The sequence below is a fragment of the Danio rerio genome, chromosome 14 (genome assembly GCF_049306965.1).
Source record: "Danio rerio strain Tuebingen ecotype United States chromosome 14, GRCz12tu, whole genome shotgun sequence".
Lineage (NCBI taxonomy): Eukaryota > Metazoa > Chordata > Actinopteri > Cypriniformes > Danionidae > Danio > Danio rerio.
This window is the reverse complement of record NC_133189.1, coordinates 2,707,021-2,722,500: the sequence shown is the minus strand read 5'-3', so window position 1 is coordinate 2,722,500 and position 15,480 is coordinate 2,707,021. Positions and strand designations below refer to the sequence as shown.

At 41.1% G+C, this 15,480-nt stretch overlaps 7 protein-coding genes across 7 annotated transcripts in view; all 7 read left to right on the top strand.

Moving 5' to 3' along the window:
* pcdh2aa1 (protocadherin 2 alpha a 1) overlaps window positions 1–15,480 on the top strand; it is a 202,037-nt gene that overhangs the window by 113,322 nt on the left and 73,235 nt on the right.
* The window catches only part of pcdh2aa3 (protocadherin 2 alpha a 3), a 192,430-nt gene that overhangs the window by 103,715 nt on the left and 73,235 nt on the right, over window positions 1–15,480 (top strand).
* Window positions 1–15,480, top strand: part of pcdh2aa15 (protocadherin 2 alpha a 15) — a 147,926-nt gene that overhangs the window by 59,211 nt on the left and 73,235 nt on the right.
* The window catches only part of pcdh2ab2 (protocadherin 2 alpha b2), an 89,903-nt gene that overhangs the window by 1,188 nt on the left and 73,235 nt on the right, over window positions 1–15,480 (top strand). The window contains 1 exon segment of the mRNA NM_001009592.2: window positions 1–1,295. This exon segment is cut by the window's left edge and continues 1,188 nt beyond it. Within this exon segment, the coding sequence (NP_001009592.2) occupies window positions 1–1,295 (1,295 nt within the window).
* The window catches only part of pcdh2ab3 (protocadherin 2 alpha b 3), an 86,119-nt gene continuing 73,235 nt past the window's right edge, over window positions 2,597–15,480 (top strand). Inside the window, 1 exon segment of the mRNA NM_001008484.1 lies at window positions 2,597–4,972. Within this exon segment, the coding sequence (NP_001008484.1) occupies window positions 2,597–4,972 (2,376 nt within the window).
* The window catches only part of pcdh2ab5 (protocadherin 2 alpha b 5), an 82,323-nt gene continuing 73,235 nt past the window's right edge, over window positions 6,393–15,480 (top strand). Inside the window, 1 exon segment of the mRNA NM_001008483.2 lies at window positions 6,393–8,774. Within this exon segment, the coding sequence (NP_001008483.2) occupies window positions 6,393–8,774 (2,382 nt within the window).
* pcdh2ab7 (protocadherin 2 alpha b 7) overlaps window positions 13,013–15,480 on the top strand; it is a 75,703-nt gene continuing 73,235 nt past the window's right edge. Inside the window, 1 exon segment of the mRNA NM_001009594.1 lies at window positions 13,013–15,388. Coding sequence (NP_001009594.1) covers window positions 13,013–15,388 — 2,376 coding nt within the window.

The window sequence follows — 15,480 nt, the reverse complement described above, 5'->3', positions numbered from 1 at the left end:
CTCCTGGTACAATGGTGGGATTAATCACAGTAAAAGATGGAGATGCTGGTAAAAATGGCGTTGTGCGTCTACAAATACGCGACTCGGCGCAGTTTAGGTTAGAAAACACTTACAAAAATAGATTTTCGCTTGTGGTGAACGGGCCTTTAGATAGAGAAGTGGCATCTGAGTATAATGTGACAATCAGCGCTGCTGATGAAGGGTCTCCGCCTCTCTCTAGTACCAGTGTCATTGCTGTTCACGTTTCTGATGTCAATGACAACGCGCCGCGCTTTCCAGAGCCCGTCATTAATGTGTATGTGAAAGAGAACAGTCAGATTGGAGCTGTTCTTCATACAGTATCTGCTGTTGATCCTGATGTAGGTGATAATGCCAAAATAACATATTCTTTACTAGAAAGCTCTAAAAGCGGCCCGGTAACATCCATGATCAACATCAACTCTGACACTGGAGATCTGCACAGTTTACAGTCGTTTAACTATGAGGAGATCAAAACATTTGAGTTTAAAGTTCAGGCCACAGACTCTGGTGTTCCTCCGCTCAGCAGTAACGTGACTGTAAATGTGTTTGTCCTGGATGAGAATGACAACAGTCCCGCGATTCTCGCGCCCTATTCCGAGCTCGGTTCCGTTAACACCGAGAACATTCCCTATTCTGCTGAGGCGGGCTACTTTGTGGCCAAGATCAGGGCTGTAGATGCAGATTCTGGTTACAACGCGCTGTTGTCCTACCACATCTCTGAGCCCAAAGGAAACAATCTGTTCCGAATCGGAACCAGCAGCGGGGAGATCAGGACTAAGAGGAGAATGAGTGACAATGACCTGAAAACTCACCCGCTGGTCATTTTGGTTTGTGATAACGGAGAGCCCTCACTGTCAGCGACTGTGTCTATTGATGCTGTGGTTGTTGAAAGCGGAGGTGACGTCAAGACTCCATTCAGACATGCGCCGGTAAAGGAGGAGAGTTTCTCGGATTTAAATCTGTATTTGCTGATCGCCATTGTGAGTGTGTCCGTCATCTTTTTACTGAGCCTCATCAGTTTGATTGCTGTAAAATGCCACAGGACAGACAGCAGTTTGGGCAGGTACAGCGCCCCAATGATCACCACACACCCTGACGGGAGCTGGTCTTACTCCAAATCTACTCAGCAGTATGACGTGTGTTTTAGCTCAGACACACTGAAGAGTGACGTAGTGGTTTTCCCCGCGCCATATCCGCCTGCAGATGCAGAACTGATCAGTATTAATGGAGGAGACACTTTCACCAGAACACAAACACTGCCTAATAAAGAAAAGGTAAGAGATTAAACGTTTTCATTGTAACGTTTTGGTTTCGTTTTGTAGTGTTCCTTCACAAAGGAATTTCAAATTAATGGCCTTCATTGGAACTATCCGTGGTTCTGAATCTGAAGAATATTGTGATCGTTTGTGTCTGAAAATTTGCTTTTGGTGTCGTGCTTTTTTCAAACATCTAAATTATGTTAATAAGGGAAGGAACAATTTTTTCCACAATATTTCCTATTATATGTTTCTTATGGAGAAAGTCTTAGTTGTTTTATTTTGGCTGGAATTAATAATAAATCACAACGAAACAGCTAAGGTCCTTATTAGGTCATTGTTATCATTAGCTCCCTTAAGATTATTGTAGTATTTTTTGTCCAATGAGTTCCCTAGTTAATATGAATAACATAGTTAAACCTTTGAATTACACTTTAAGCTATACTATATTTTCTCGCAGATTTCCAGTGTTTCCTCTTATTAACGTTGTTAATGTTCTCAGACCAATAAAAACAGTACTAAATTCTGAAACTTCAATTAAAAATTTTGCTGATTAATGTTAGCTCTATTTTAAAATAAACTTATGATTCATTTGTTATTTATTTGTATTAAAGTAGAATTTTGCGTTTGGGTGGAGCTGTCTCTGGTCCTGATTATGGTGACTTTTTAAATGCGGGTTGGTGCTGCTGTTTTATCTTGTTATTAATATATTTCTCCTTAATTTATTCTAAAATACGTTTTGTATTTTTACACTTTCTTACAAAATCAATAATTTATTATTATCATAATAATTATTTAATAATAATAGTAATAATTATAATAATATTGCATGCTGCTAATGTTAAATCCGCTGTTACAAATTAAACGTGCATATGTATATTTCTCCTGTTATAAAAGATGAATAAAGTACATGCAAGCACAAAATAGCTTGGCAAACGCACCAACATTTTCTCGCATATTGGACACACTGAAATAGCAATGATTTCTAATAGGCTAGTATTGTTTTTTTGAATAACAGTGATACATTTGTGATATTGGACTTTTTTTGTTGGTTTTAATTCATAAATCCGCTTGGTGTCACTATAGACCGTATCATTTGGTCTAATATTTCGTGTCTGGAAGCCCCTCCTGGTTCTAGTGGGGAGGGGATTTCACAGGGCTTTGTTTCAGAGAGACTGAACGTGTAACAGTGAGCGAAGGCCTCGTGTTGTGTCGTCGATAAAATGGGATGTTGTCTAATATTTCTTGATTCGCGTGGATGAACTTGGATTTTCTCTTTTGCTTTGTGGATAACTGCACTGGATTCAGTGGATGTCGCGATGTTCTCGATGCACAGAAGGAGATCTGTCGTGGCTTGTTTTGTGCTCGCTGTTTTAGTGTGTTTCTGGGACGCGGCATCAGGGCAGCTCTCCTATTCTGTTTCTGAGGAGGTGAGTCCGGGAACAACAGTGGGAAATCTCGCTAAGGATCTAAACCTGAATGTTCAGGAACTGGAGTCGCGCATGTTTCAGATTGTCACGGGAGCCAAGAAAAAATATTTCGAGGTAAATCTAAAAACTGGGTTTTTATATGTGAACGAAAGAATAGACAGAGAGGAGCTTTGCGCCAAAGCGCCCAAATGCACAGTCAGTGTAGAAGCGGTTATCAACAATCCATTAAAGCTCTATCAGATAGAAATCAATATTGTGGATGTAAACGATAATTCTCCGTCATTTAGCGAGAAATCACAAACAATAGACATTGCAGAAAACACACTGTCAGGTGTTAGATTTCCTCTTCATCATGCTACAGACGCAGATGTTGGAAAAAACGCCATTAATGATTACAAGCTTAGCTCGAATGAGCATTTTTCTTTAGCAGTGCACAGAGGAGAGGGTGTATCTGCTGAATTAGTGCTGCAGAAAGCTTTAGACCGAGAAAAAAAGCCTGCGATACAGCTCACACTGACCGCTGTAGACGGAGGAACACCATCTAAAACTGGTACATCGATTATAATGGTTAGAGTTTTAGATATTAATGATAATGCTCCTGCGTTCAGTAAGCCCTTGTATAAAACATCTGTTTTTGAAAATGCGGCTATTGGAACTACAATTGCTGTGCTAAACGCGACAGATTTTGATGAAGGCAGTAATAGCGAGATTATTTATTCTTTAATTAAAAGAGATCAAAATAAAGTCCTGCAAATGTTTGATATTGATCAAAATACCGGTGTTATCATAGTCAAGGGCAATATAGATTTCGAAGAGAACAACGCATTTGAGATCCGCGCACAGGCCAGTGACAAAGGACAGCCCCCAGTATCCACACAATGTAAAGTCCTAGTGGAGGTGCTGGATATTAATGACAATGAGCCAGAGATAACCGTGACGTCACTCCTCAGTACAGTGAAAGAGGACGCCAGTATTGGCACTGCTGTTGCTCTGGTCTCAGTGATTGACAGAGATGGTGGCAGAAACGGTGTGGTGAATTGCGCGGTGTCAAATAATGTGCCTTTTAAACTTCAGACAAATTACAAGAATTATTATTCCTTAGTGGTAGATGGACCTCTAGACAGAGAGCGCGCGTCTGAGTATAACGTGACAATCAGCGCTGCTGATGAAGGGTCTCCGCCTCTCTCTAGTACCAGTGTCATTGCTGTACACGTTTCAGATGTCAATGACAACGCGCCGCGCTTTCCAGAGCCCGTCATTAATGTGTATGTGAAAGAGAACAGTCAGATTGGAGCTGTTCTTCATACAGTATCTGCTGTTGATCCTGATGTAGGTGATAATGCCAGAATAACATATTCTTTACTAGAACGCTCTAAAAGCGGCCCGGTAACATCCATGATCAACATCAACTCTGACACTGGAGATCTGCACAGTTTACAGTCTTTTAACTATGAGGAGATCAAAACATTTGAGTTTAAAGTTCAGGCCACAGACTCTGGTGTTCCTCCGCTCAGCAGTAACGTGACTGTAAATGTGTTTGTCCTGGATGAGAATGACAACAGTCCCGCGATTCTCGCGCCCTATTCCGAGCTCGGTTCCGTTAACACCGAGAACATTCCCTATTCTGCTGAGGCGGGCTACTTTGTGGCCAAGATAAGGGCTGTAGATGCAGATTCTGGTTACAACGCGCTGTTGTCCTACCACATCTCTGAACCCAAAGGAAACAATCTGTTCCGAATCGGAACCAGCAGCGGGGAGATCAGGACTAAGAGGAGAATGAGTGACAATGACCTGAAAACTCACCCGCTGGTCATTTTGGTTTGTGATAACGGAGAGCCCTCACTGTCAGCGACTGTGTCTATTGATGCTGTGGTTGTTGAAAGCGGAGGTGACGTCAAGACTCCATTCAGACATGCGCCGGTAAAGGAGGAGAGTTTCTCGGATTTAAATCTGTATTTGCTGATCGCCATTGTGAGTGTGTCCGTCATCTTTTTACTGAGCCTCATCAGTTTGATAGCTGTGAAATGCCACAGGACAGACAGCAGTTTGGGCAGGTACAGCGCCCCGATGATCACCACACACCCTGACGGGAGCTGGTCTTACTCCAAATCTACTCAGCAGTATGACGTGTGTTTTAGCTCAGACACACTGAAGAGTGACGTAGTGGTTTTCCCCGCGCCATATCCGCCTGCAGATGCAGAACTGATCAGTATTAATGGAGGAGACACTTTCACCAGAACACAAACACTGCCTAATAAAGAAAAGGTAAGAGATTAAACGTTTTCATTGTAACGTTTTGGTTTCGTTTTTTAGTGTTTACAATCTTAACGATGTTAAAAGTAGTACAATGATTAATGTTGTTATGCGTAAAATTAGCAGACGAATGTAAACCGCTCCATATAAACTATGTGTTTCAAATTAATGGCCTTTATTGGAACTATCCGTGGTTCTGAATCTGGTGAATATTGTGATCGTTCGTGTCTGAGATTTTGGCATTGCTGTTACGTTTTTTTTTTTTTTTTTATCTAAGTGAAGTGATGTTTATAGGGCAAGGAATTATTTTTCACAATGTTTCCTATTATATGTTTCTTCTGGAGAAAGTCTTAAGTTATTTTAGTTTGGCTGGAATTGATAAAATATATAAATAAAACTGACAAGATCATTACTAGGCCATTAATAATAATATTAGCCCCCTTAATAAATGTTTTAGCATTTTTTTTTGCCTAACAAAGTTCCATAGTTAATATGAATAACATAGTTAAGCCTTTGCATTGCATTTTTAGATATACTATATTTTTCTCTAACATTTCCAGCGTTTTCTTTTATTGACGTTGTTAATGTTCTTAAAGCAGTAAATACAGTACTGAATTCGCAAGCTTAAAATGTTAATATTCACCTATTAATGTTAGCTGTTTTTTTTAAACAAACTTACGATTCATTTGTTATTTAGTTGTATTAAATTTGAATTTCGCGTCTGTGTGGAGCTGTCCGCCGTTCTGATTATAGTGATGTTTAAAATGCGGGTTGGTGCTGCTGATTTATCTTGTTATTAATATATTTCTCCTTAATTAATTCTAAACACGTTTTGTATTTTTACACTTTCTTACAAAATTATTAATTAATTATTATCATTACTGTTATTATTATTATTAATATTTATTATTATTATTATTATTATTATTATTATTAATAATAGTAATATTTTAAACGTGCATATGCATATTTCCCCTCTTATAAAAGACGAATAAAGTACATGCAAGCACAAAATAGCTTGGCAAACTTGCACCAACATTTTCTCACATATTGGACAAACTGAAATATCAATGATTTCTAATAGGCTAGTATTGTTTTTTTTTTTTTTTTTTTGAATGATAACTGTAATGATGATTTGTGATATTGGACTTTTTTTTTTTGTTGCTTTCAATTCATAAATCCGCTTGGTGTCACTATAGACCGTATCATTTGGTCTAATATTTCGTGTCTGGAAGCCCCTCCTGGTTCTAGTGGGGAGGGGATTTCACAGGGCTTTGTTTCAGAGAGACTGAACGTGTAACAGTGAGCGAAGGCCTCGTGTTGTGTCGTCGATAAAATGGGATGTTGTCTAATATTTCTTGATTCGCGTGGATGAACTTGGATTTTCTCTTTTGCTTTGTGGATAACTGCACTGGATTCAGTGGATGTCGCGATGTTCGTGATGCACAGAAGGAGATCTGTCGTGGCTTGTTTTGTGCTCGCTGTTTTAGTGTGTTTCTGGGACGCGGCATCAGGGCAGCTCTCCTATTCTGTTTCTGAGGAGGTGAGTCCGGGAACAACAGTGGGAAATCTCGCTAAGGATCTAAACCTGAATGTTCAGGAACTGGAGTCGCGCATGTTTCAGATTGTCACGGGAGCCAAGAAAAAATATTTCGAGGTAAATCTAAAAACTGGGTTTTTATATGTGAACGAAAGAATAGACAGAGAGGAGCTTTGCGCCAAAGCGCCCAAATGCACAGTCAGTGTAGAGGCAGTTATCAACAATCCATTAAAGCTCTATCAGATAGAAATCAATATTGTGGATGTAAACGATAATAAACCGACATTTAATTCAAAAACTCAATATTTAGATGTCGCTGAGAACACTTTACCCGGCGTAAAATTCCCTCTTTCTTATGCGTCTGATGCGGATGTAGGAAAAAACACAGTGAGCACCTATAAGTTAAGCCAAAATGAGTATTTTTCCTTAGCAGTGCACAAAGGAGAAGAGCAGAGCGTCTCCGCTGAGTTAGTTTTGCAGAAAGCTTTAGACCGTGAAAAACAGCCTCTGGTCCAGCTTACACTGACCGCTGCAGATGGAGGAAATCCGCCGAAATCAGGCACGTCTCAGATAATTATTAGGGTTTTAGATATTAATGACAATGCTCCTGTGTTCAGTCGCCCTTTATATAAAGCAAGTCTTGTTGAAAACGTGCCTATTGGTAGCACTGTAATAATTATAAATGCAACCGACAAAGATGAGGGTACCAACAGCGATATCATTTATTCACTTCGAGAGACAGATCAAGATCACATTTTAGATATTTTTCAGATTGATGCGATTACGGGTGCAATCACAGTCAAGGGCGATGTAAATTTCGAGAAAAACAATGCGTTTGAGATCCGCGCACAGGCCAGTGACAAAGGACAGCCTCCAATGTCCACGCATTGTAAAGTCCTAGTGGAGGTGCTGGATATTAATGACAATGAGCCAGAGATAACCGTGACGTCACTCCTCAGTACAGTGAAAGAGGACGCCAGTATTGGCACTGCTGTTGCTCTGGTCTCAGTGATTGACAGAGATGGTGGCAGAAACGGTGTGGTGAATTGCGCTGTGTCAAATAATGTGCCTTTTAAACTTCAGACAAATTACAAGAATTATTATTCCTTAGTGGTAGATGGACCTCTAGACAGAGAGCGCGCGTCTGAGTATAATGTGACAATCAGCGCTGCTGATGAAGGGACTCCGCCTCTCTCTAGTACCAGTGTCATTGCTGTACACGTTTCTGATGTCAATGACAACGCGCCGCGCTTTCCAGAGCCCGTCATTAATGTGTATGTGAAAGAGAACAGTCAGATTGGAGCTGTTCTTCATACAGTATCTGCTGTTGATCCTGATGTAGGTGATAATGCCAGAATAACATATTCTTTACTAGAAAGCTCTAATAGCGGCCCGGTAACATCCATGATCAACATCAACTCTGACACTGGAGATCTGCACAGTTTACAGTCGTTTAACTACGAGGAGATCAAAACATTTGAGTTTAAAGTTCAGGCCACAGACTCTGGTGTTCCTCCGCTCAGCAGTAACGTGACTGTAAATGTGTTTGTCCTGGATGAGAATGACAACAGTCCCGCGATTCTCGCGCCCTATTCCGAGCTCGGTTCCGTTAACACCGAGAACATTCCCTATTCTGCTGAGGCGGGCTACTTTGTAGCCAAGATCAGGGCTGTAGATGCAGATTCCGGTTACAACGCGCTGTTGTCCTACCACATCTCTGAGCCCAAAGGAAACAATCTGTTCCGAATCGGAACCAGCAGCGGGGAGATCAGGACTAAGAGGAGAATGAGTGACAATGACCTGAAAACTCACCCGCTGGTCATTTTGGTTTGTGATAACGGAGAGCCCTCACTGTCAGCGACTGTGTCTATTGATGCTGTGGTTGTTGAAAGCGGAGGTGACGTCAAGACTCCATTCAGACATGCGCCGGTAAAGGAGGAGAGTTTCTCGGATTTAAATCTGTATTTGCTGATCGCCATAGTGAGTGTGTCCGTCATCTTTTTACTGAGCCTCATCAGTTTGATAGCTGTGAAATGCCACAGGACAGACAGCAGTTTGGGCAGGTACAGCGCCCCGATGATCACCACACACCCTGACGGGAGCTGGTCTTACTCCAAATCTACTCAGCAGTATGACGTGTGTTTTAGCTCAGACACACTAAAGAGTGACGTAGTGGTTTTCCCCGCGCCATTTCCGCCTGCAGATGCAGAACTGATCAGTATTAATGGAGGAGACACTTTCACCAGAACACAAACACTCCCTAATAAAGAAAAGGTAAGAGATTTGGTGTCTCTCTTAATTTGCTGGCATATTTGTGGGGGTTTGCCTTATAAGTTCACATAATGAGTTAAGAGTTTATTGGCGACTGTGTCACTTCTCGTCTCTTAAGTAGTGTGTGCTGTCCACGGTGCTGATATAGGTAAACATGTTTAAGACATTAGAGTGGATTTTTCAGATTTACTTATTTGATTATTTTAATTGTTGTTGTTGTTGTATAGTAGTCCTAAGCCAGTTTTTATTTCCAGTAATTAAACTATACGGGAGTAATTGTTAATGTACTTGTTAAATTTAGGAATATCACTCTTTATCCCATCAACCTAAAAGAGCTATTATTTTAAATAGATGTTTATTTAATATTTATTTGATGTTTATAAAATATTTATTTGATCTGTTTTATTGTAGATTTGTCTATATTACATTTCAATATTCTATTTTTCCTTTTAGAAGAGTTTGTAGTTTATTTAGTGTTTTTCCAGGAAAACATTTCCTATTTATTTTTATCAGTAAAGGTGAAGGCAGACTTGATCCATTTCATTTTAACCTTAATATATTTTGATCATGTTTAACTTTGGAGTGTTTGCTTTTCGAATTGGCGGCTCATTGCGCTGTGGCGAACCCTGATGGAATTAGATAATTGAAGGAAAGTAAGCGAGTGTCTTTGCCATACTGCCTTGTGTATCCACTAGGTGTCGTTAACGACCTATCTTAAAAATAATAGTCCTCCTTCTTTATTCTCATTCGGACTCCTCCCTGTTTTGGGGCAGGGCGTCTGAGCTCGAGCTGTGCTTTGTTCAAGAGAAGCCAGAGTAGAGAGTGTGTTTTGCGGCGCAGTACGTGGATTGTTTTACTAAAACAATGTGCGGATGTGTTTAGTTTGTCCTGTGGATTAAGTGCTGACGGATCATGGCGAATTCTGCAAGGGAACGAAATAAATTGTGGATATATATCATTGTTTTGAATATCCTTCCGCGGATTTCCTCTGGGCAGATTGCGTTTTCTGTGTCGGAAGAGGCCAGTCCGGGGACTACAGTCGGGAATATAGTCAAAGAATTAAACCTTAATTTGCAAGAACTGGAACATCGGGGATTTCAGATCGTTGGACCCAACAAAAGGTATTTCGATGCAAATATGAAGACAGGAATACTTCAGGTTAAGGACAAACTAGACAGAGAGGAGATATGCGGACAAAGCTTAAAATGTGCGTTAGAGCTGGAGGCCATTGTTAATTCGCCACTGAATATGTACAGATTTGAAGTAAATGTGTTGGATATAAACGACAATTCTCCCACATTTCACTTCTCGACTTTACAATTGAATGTATCTGAGGCGGCATTTATAGGAGAAAGGTATGCATTACCAAGTGCAGATGACGCGGATGTGGGCATTAATTCGGTGAAGAGCTACAAGCTTAGTGCAAGTGAACATTTCTCTCTGGATGTTCAGAGCGGAGGAGAACAGAGTGTGTCTGCTGAATTAGTGCTGCAGAAAGCTTTAGATCGAGAAAAACAGCCGGTGATCCGGCTCACACTGACCGCTGTAGACGGAGGAAAACCTCCAAGATCAGGAACCGTAAATATAATTGTTAATGTTATAGATGTGAACGATAACATTCCTGTTTTCACAAAATCACTTTACAAAGCTAGAATCCCAGAAAACGCACCCGTTGGATACTCCGTTATCACTGTAAACGCCAAAGATGCAGACGCGGGGCTAAACGGAGAAATAGTTTATTCTTTCATTAAACATGTGAATGATAAAAATATTGAGACATTTACAATTAATAAAGAAACTGGTAAAATAACTGTTCTGGGTAAATTAGACCACGAATCAAACAATGCTTTTGAAATACGCGTGCAGGCAAGAGACAAAGGCTCGACTCCAAGAGTAGCTCATTGCAAAGTATTAGTGGAAATAATGGACGTTAATGATAATATACCAGAAATATCTGTAACGTCTATTAGTAATGTTGTGAAGGAAGGGTCACCAAAGGGAACAATGGTAGGGCTGATTACTGTAAAAGATGATGACTCTGGAGAAAATGGATCAGTAAAATTAAAAATACTCGACTCCCTTCCGTTTGTATTACAGAACACCTATAAAAATAAATATTCTTTGATTGTGGATGGACCTCTAGACAGAGAGCGCGCGTCTGAGTATAATGTGACAATCAGCGCTGCTGATGAAGGGACTCCGCCTCTCTCTAGTACCAGTGTCATTGCTGTACACGTTTCTGATGTCAATGACAACGCGCCGCGCTTTCCAGAGCCCGTCATTAATGTGTATGTGAAAGAGAACAGTCAGATTGGAGCTGTTCTTCATACAGTATCTGCTGTTGATCCTGATGTAGGTGATAATGCCAGAATAACATATTCTTTACTAGAAAGCTCTAAAAGCGGCCCGGTAACATCCATGATCAACATCAACTCTGACACTGGAGATCTGCACAGTTTACAGTCGTTTAACTATGAGGAGATCAAAACATTTGAGTTTAAAGTTCAGGCCACAGACTCTGGTGTTCCTCCGCTCAGCAGTAACGTGACTGTAAATGTGTTTGTCCTGGATGAGAATGACAACAGTCCCGCGATTCTCGCGCCCTATTCCGAGCTCGGCTCCGTTAACACCGAGAACATTCCCTATTCTGCTGAGGCGGGCTACTTTGTGGCCAAGATCAGGGCTGTAGATGCAGATTCTGGTTACAACGCGCTGTTGTCCTATCACATCTCTGAGCCCAAAGGAAACAATCTGTTCCGAATCGGAACCAGCAGCGGGGAGATCAGGACTAAGAGGAGAATGAGTGACAATGACCTGAAAACTCACCCGCTGGTCATTTTGGTTTGTGATAACGGAGAGCCCTCACTGTCAGCGACTGTGTCTATTGATGCTGTGGTTGTTGAAAGCGGAGGTGACGTCAAGACTCCATTCAGACATGCGCCGGTAAAGGAGGAGAGTTTCTCGGATTTAAATCTATATTTGCTGATCGCCATTGTGAGTGTGTCCGTCATCTTTTTACTGAGCCTCATCAGTTTGATAGCTGTGAAATGCCACAGGACAGACAGCAGTTTGGGCAGGTACAGCGCCCCGATGATCACCACACACCCTGACGGGAGCTGGTCTTACTCCAAATCTACTCAGCAGTATGACGTGTGTTTTAGCTCAGACACACTGAAGAGTGACGTAGTGGTTTTCCCTGCGCCATTTCCGCCTGCAGATGCAGAACTGATCAGTATTAATGGAGGAGACACGTTCACCAGAACACAAACACTGCCTAATAAAGAGAAGGTAAGAGATTTAGAGCCTCTGGTAAATTAATGATATTTTATTTCATGGGTTGTTGGCTTGCTGATTCTCATTTATATTCACATTATGAGCGAAGTGTTATGGTGTTCATTTTTGTCCTCGCTACGCTTTGGTTTCCCCCTGAACAGTTAGTGCTGTCCATGGTGCTGATATAACTGTCAAAAAGTTTGAAGTATATTAAATGTAGCACGATATGGCTTTTTATTTTCCGAGGCATGTTGTGGTAACATTGCCAAAGGCAGCCCCAATGGCTCACAGTATGCATCTCTTTGACTTCTTTGCGAAATGAAAATAATGCTGCATCCCATAGTTCAAAATAAATGTACACTTATTTAAATAACGAAAATATTCTATTTTATTTCTAATATATATTTATATATTTCAGTTTGAGACATCATTTGTCATTTTAATCCATAAAATTTTAATATACCGGGTTCCCTCTAGGATTACAGATTTTACACAGATGTCTTGATTGGTTTGATTTATTTTAGTGCTCGTTTTTGTATAATGCTACTGTGCTTGTTTTATTTGCTACATATAAACTACAGGAGTGGTTTTGTGTCTGTCTTTGGATAACTTTGACATTTTCTATAAAAGTATATTTGCCTATTTGTAGCAGTAAAGGTGGAGATAGGTGGACTTGTTCATTTCAGTTTGAACACATTTAGCTTTCCAATATGTTTGCTTTGCCATACCATCTTTGTGTATCCACTAGATGTCGTCAAAGATCCGTCTTGCAATTTTTATTATTGTTCCTTTTAATCTTGCTCAGACTCCTCCCTGTTTTGGGGCAGGGCGTTCGAGCTCGAGCTGTGCTTTGTTCAAGAGAAGCCATAGTAGAGAGTGTGTGTTTTGCGGCGCTGTGCGTGGATTAATTTACTAAAACAATGTGCGGATGTGTTTAGTTTGTCCCGTGGATTAAGTGCTGACGGAACATGGCGAATTCTGCATGGGAACGAAATAAATTATGGATATATATCATTGTTTTGAATATCCTTCCGAGTATTTCCTCTGGGCAGATTGCGTTTTCTGTGTCGGAAGAGGCCAGTCCGGGGACTACAGTCGGAAATATAGTCAAAGAATTAAATCTTAATTTGCAAGAACTGGAACATCGGGGATTTCAGATCGTTGGACCCAACAAAAGGTATTTCGATGTAAATATGAAGACAGGAATATTTCAAATTAAAGACAAACTAGACAGAGAGGAGATATGCGGACAAAGCTTAAAATGTGCGTTAGAGCTGGAGGCCATTGTTAATTCGCCACTGAATATGTACAGATTTGAAGTAAATGTGTTGGATATAAACGACAATTCTCCCACATTTCACTCCTCATCCTTACAATTAAATGTATCTGAGGCGGCATTTATAGGGGAAAGATATTCTTTACCAAGTGCAGATGACGCGGATGTGGGCATTAATTCGGTGAAGAGCTACAAGCTTAGTCCAAATGAACATTTTTCTCTGGATGTTCAGAGCGGAGGAGAGCAGAGTGTGTCTGCTGAATTAGTGCTGCAGAAAGCTTTAGATCGAGAAAAACAGCCGGTGATCCGGCTCACACTGACCGCAGTAGACGGAGGAAAACCTCCAAGATCAGGGACAGTAAATATAATTGTTAAAATCATAGATGCAAATGACAATATTCCTGTGTTCACAAAGTCGCTTTACAAAGCTCGAATTCCAGAAAATGCGCAAGTCGGTACTTCCATTATTACTGTGAACGCAAGGGATGCAGACGAAGGACTAAATGGAGAGATAGAATATTCATTCATTAAACATAAGAATGATAGAATCATCGAGTCATTTGCGATTAATGAAGTGTCTGGTGAAATAACTGTTCTGGGTAAATTAGATCACGAGTCAAACAATGCTGTTGAAATTCGCGTGCAAGCAAGAGACAAAGGTTCACTCCCAAGAGCCGCTCACTGTAAAGTATTAATCGAAATAATGGATGTGAATGATAATATACCAGAAATATCTGTAACTTCCCTAGTAAATGTTGTGAATGAAGATTCACCAAAAGGCACAATGGTTGGTTTGGTTACTGTCAAAGATGACGATTCTGGCGAAAATGGTTCTGTAAAATTAAAAATACTCGACTCCCTTCCGTTTGCATTACAAAACACCTATAAAAATAAATATTCACTCGTTGTGGATGGACCTCTAGACAGAGAGCGCGCGTCTGAGTATAATGTGACAATCAGCGCTGCTGATGAAGGGTCTCCGCCTCTCTCTAGTACCAGTGTCATTGCTGTACACGTTTCTGATGTCAATGACAACGCGCCGCGCTTTCCAGAGCCCGTCATTAATGTGTATGTGAAAGAGAACAGTCAGATTGGAGCTGTTCTTCATACAGTATCTGCTGTTGATCCTGATGTAGGTGATAATGCCAGAATAACATATTCTTTACTAGAAAGCTCTAAAAGCGGCCCGGTAACATCCATGATCAACATCAACTCCGACACTGGAGATCTGCACAGTTTACAGTCGTTTAACTATGAGGAGATCAAAACATTTGAGTTTAAAGTTCAGGCCACAGACTCTGGTGTTCCTCCGCTCAGCAGTAACGTGACTGTAAATGTGTTTGTCCTGGATGAGAATGACAACAGTCCCGCGATTCTCGCGCCCTATTCCGAGCTCGGCTCCGTTAACACCGAGAACATTCCCTATTCTGCTGAGGCGGGCTACTTTGTGGCCAAGATCAGGGCTGTAGATGCAGATTCTGGTTACAACGCGCTGTTGTCCTACCACATCTCTGAGCCCAAAGGAAACAATCTGTTCCGAATCGGAACCAGCAGCGGGGAGATCAGGACTAAGAGGAGAATGAGTGACAATGACCTGAAAACTCACCCGCTGGTCATTTTGGTTTGTGATAACGGAGAGCCCTCACTGTCAGCGACTGTGTCTATTGATGCTGTGGTTGTTGAAAGCGGAGGTGACGTCAAGACTCCATTCAGACATGCGCCGGTAAAGGAGGAGAGTTTCTCGGATTTAAATCTGTATTTGCTGATCGCCATTGTGAGTGTGTCCGTCATCTTTTTACTGAGCCTCATCAGTTTGATAGCTGTGAAATGCCACAGGACAGACAGCAGTTTGGGCAGGTACAGCGCCCCGATGATCACCACACACCCTGACGGGAGCTGGTCTTACTCCAAATCTACTCAGCAGTATGACGTGTGTTTTAGCTCAGACACACTGAAGAGTGACGTAGTGGTTTTCCCTGCGCCATTTCCGCCTGCAGATGCAGAACTGATCAGTATTAATGGAGGAGACACTTTCACCAGAACACAAACACTGCCTAATAAAGAGAAGGTATGTAAACGTATAGAAAATTGCATTACTTTTTACTGCATTTGTTGAAACCCTGTGACGCTGTCCGTGGTGCTGAAGCCTTCAGTGGTTAT